Below are 1077 nucleotides of genomic sequence, written 5' to 3'. Positions count from 1 at the left end.
AAAAATTAAGGTGTGTACTATTTTGTACTTGTATAGATCATTTTTTATTTTAATTTCTTCCTTAACAATAAAACTTCTTGGCCTGTATTTATCCTCAGTATTAAACTAATAATTAAACGTAAGTTTTTAGATTACCCTGTGTATTATATTTTTAATTATTTAAACTACATTGTTTACTTATTAAGTCAGTTGATTATTAATTTAAACTTTGTAAAACAGGGCGTGTACATATATTTTAATCAATTCAATTTTATTTTTTCAGAATTAACATAATGGTGGACACTGGATGCTTCTTTAATATTGATGGAGGATACTTAGAAGGTTTATGCCGTGGTTTCAAATGTGGCATATTGAAACATGCTGATTATCTTAATCTTGAGCAATGCGAGACTTTGGATGATTTAAAATTGCACTTACAATCAACTGATTATGGTCAATTCTTAGCTAATGAACCCAGTCCATTGGCTGTATCTGTAATTGATGATAAATTACGAGAAAAACTTGTTATAGAATTTCAACATATGAGAAATCATGCTGTAGAACCCCTCAGTACATTTCTAGATTATATCACTTACAGTTATATGATTGATAATATTATACTTCTTATAACTGGTACTTTACATCAGCGTCCAATTACAGAACTTATTCCAAAATGTCATCCTTTGGGTAGCTTTGAACAAATGGAAGCTATTCATGTAGCTGGTAACCCAGCTGAACTTTATAATGCTGTTCTTGTAGATACTCCATTGGCTCCATTCTTTGTTGATTGTATAAGTGAACAGGATCTTGATGAAATGAATATTGAAATTATTCGTAATACATTGTACAAGGCTTACTTAGAATCTTTTTATGACTTTTGCAAGAAGTTAGGAGGAATAACTGCTGATACTATGTGTGAAATATTATCTTTTGAAGCAGATAGAAGAGCTATTAATATAACTATAAATTCTTTTGGTACAGAGTTAACAAAAGATGATCGAGCCAAATTATACCCGAGATGTGGTAAACTTAACCCAGATGGTCTAGCAGCTTTAGCTAGAGCTGATGATTATGATCAAGTAATTTAGAGCAATAAAA

The 1077-nt window shown here is 30.2% G+C and overlaps 1 protein-coding gene across 1 annotated transcript; it reads left to right on the top strand.

Annotated features, from left to right (window-relative positions):
• The first annotated feature begins 2 nt into the window (after window positions 1-2).
• LOC126909801 (V-type proton ATPase subunit d-like) lies at window positions 3-1071 on the top strand. The gene is made up of 2 exons (XM_050692222.1): window positions 3-118; window positions 263-1071. Exon 2 carries the CDS (start codon window positions 273-275, stop codon window positions 1065-1067), a length of 795 nt encoding a protein of 264 aa, XP_050548179.1. The 5' UTR covers window positions 3-118; window positions 263-272; the 3' UTR covers window positions 1068-1071.
• Window positions 1072-1077: the final 6 nt, after the last annotated feature.

Source organism: Daktulosphaira vitifoliae, unplaced genomic scaffold (genome assembly GCF_025091365.1).
Source record: "Daktulosphaira vitifoliae isolate Bord-2020 unplaced genomic scaffold, ASM2509136v1 Scaffold_1335, whole genome shotgun sequence".
NCBI lineage: Eukaryota > Metazoa > Arthropoda > Insecta > Hemiptera > Phylloxeridae > Daktulosphaira > Daktulosphaira vitifoliae.
The sequence above is the reverse complement of the archived record's forward strand: the minus strand, read 5'-3'. Positions and strand labels throughout refer to the sequence as shown.

Bases quoted from the DNA above. Each gene is read 5' to 3' on its own strand.
- LOC126909801 (XM_050692222.1), top strand. From the start codon at position 273: ATGGTGGACACTGGATGCTTCTTTAATATTGATGGAGGATACTTAGAA.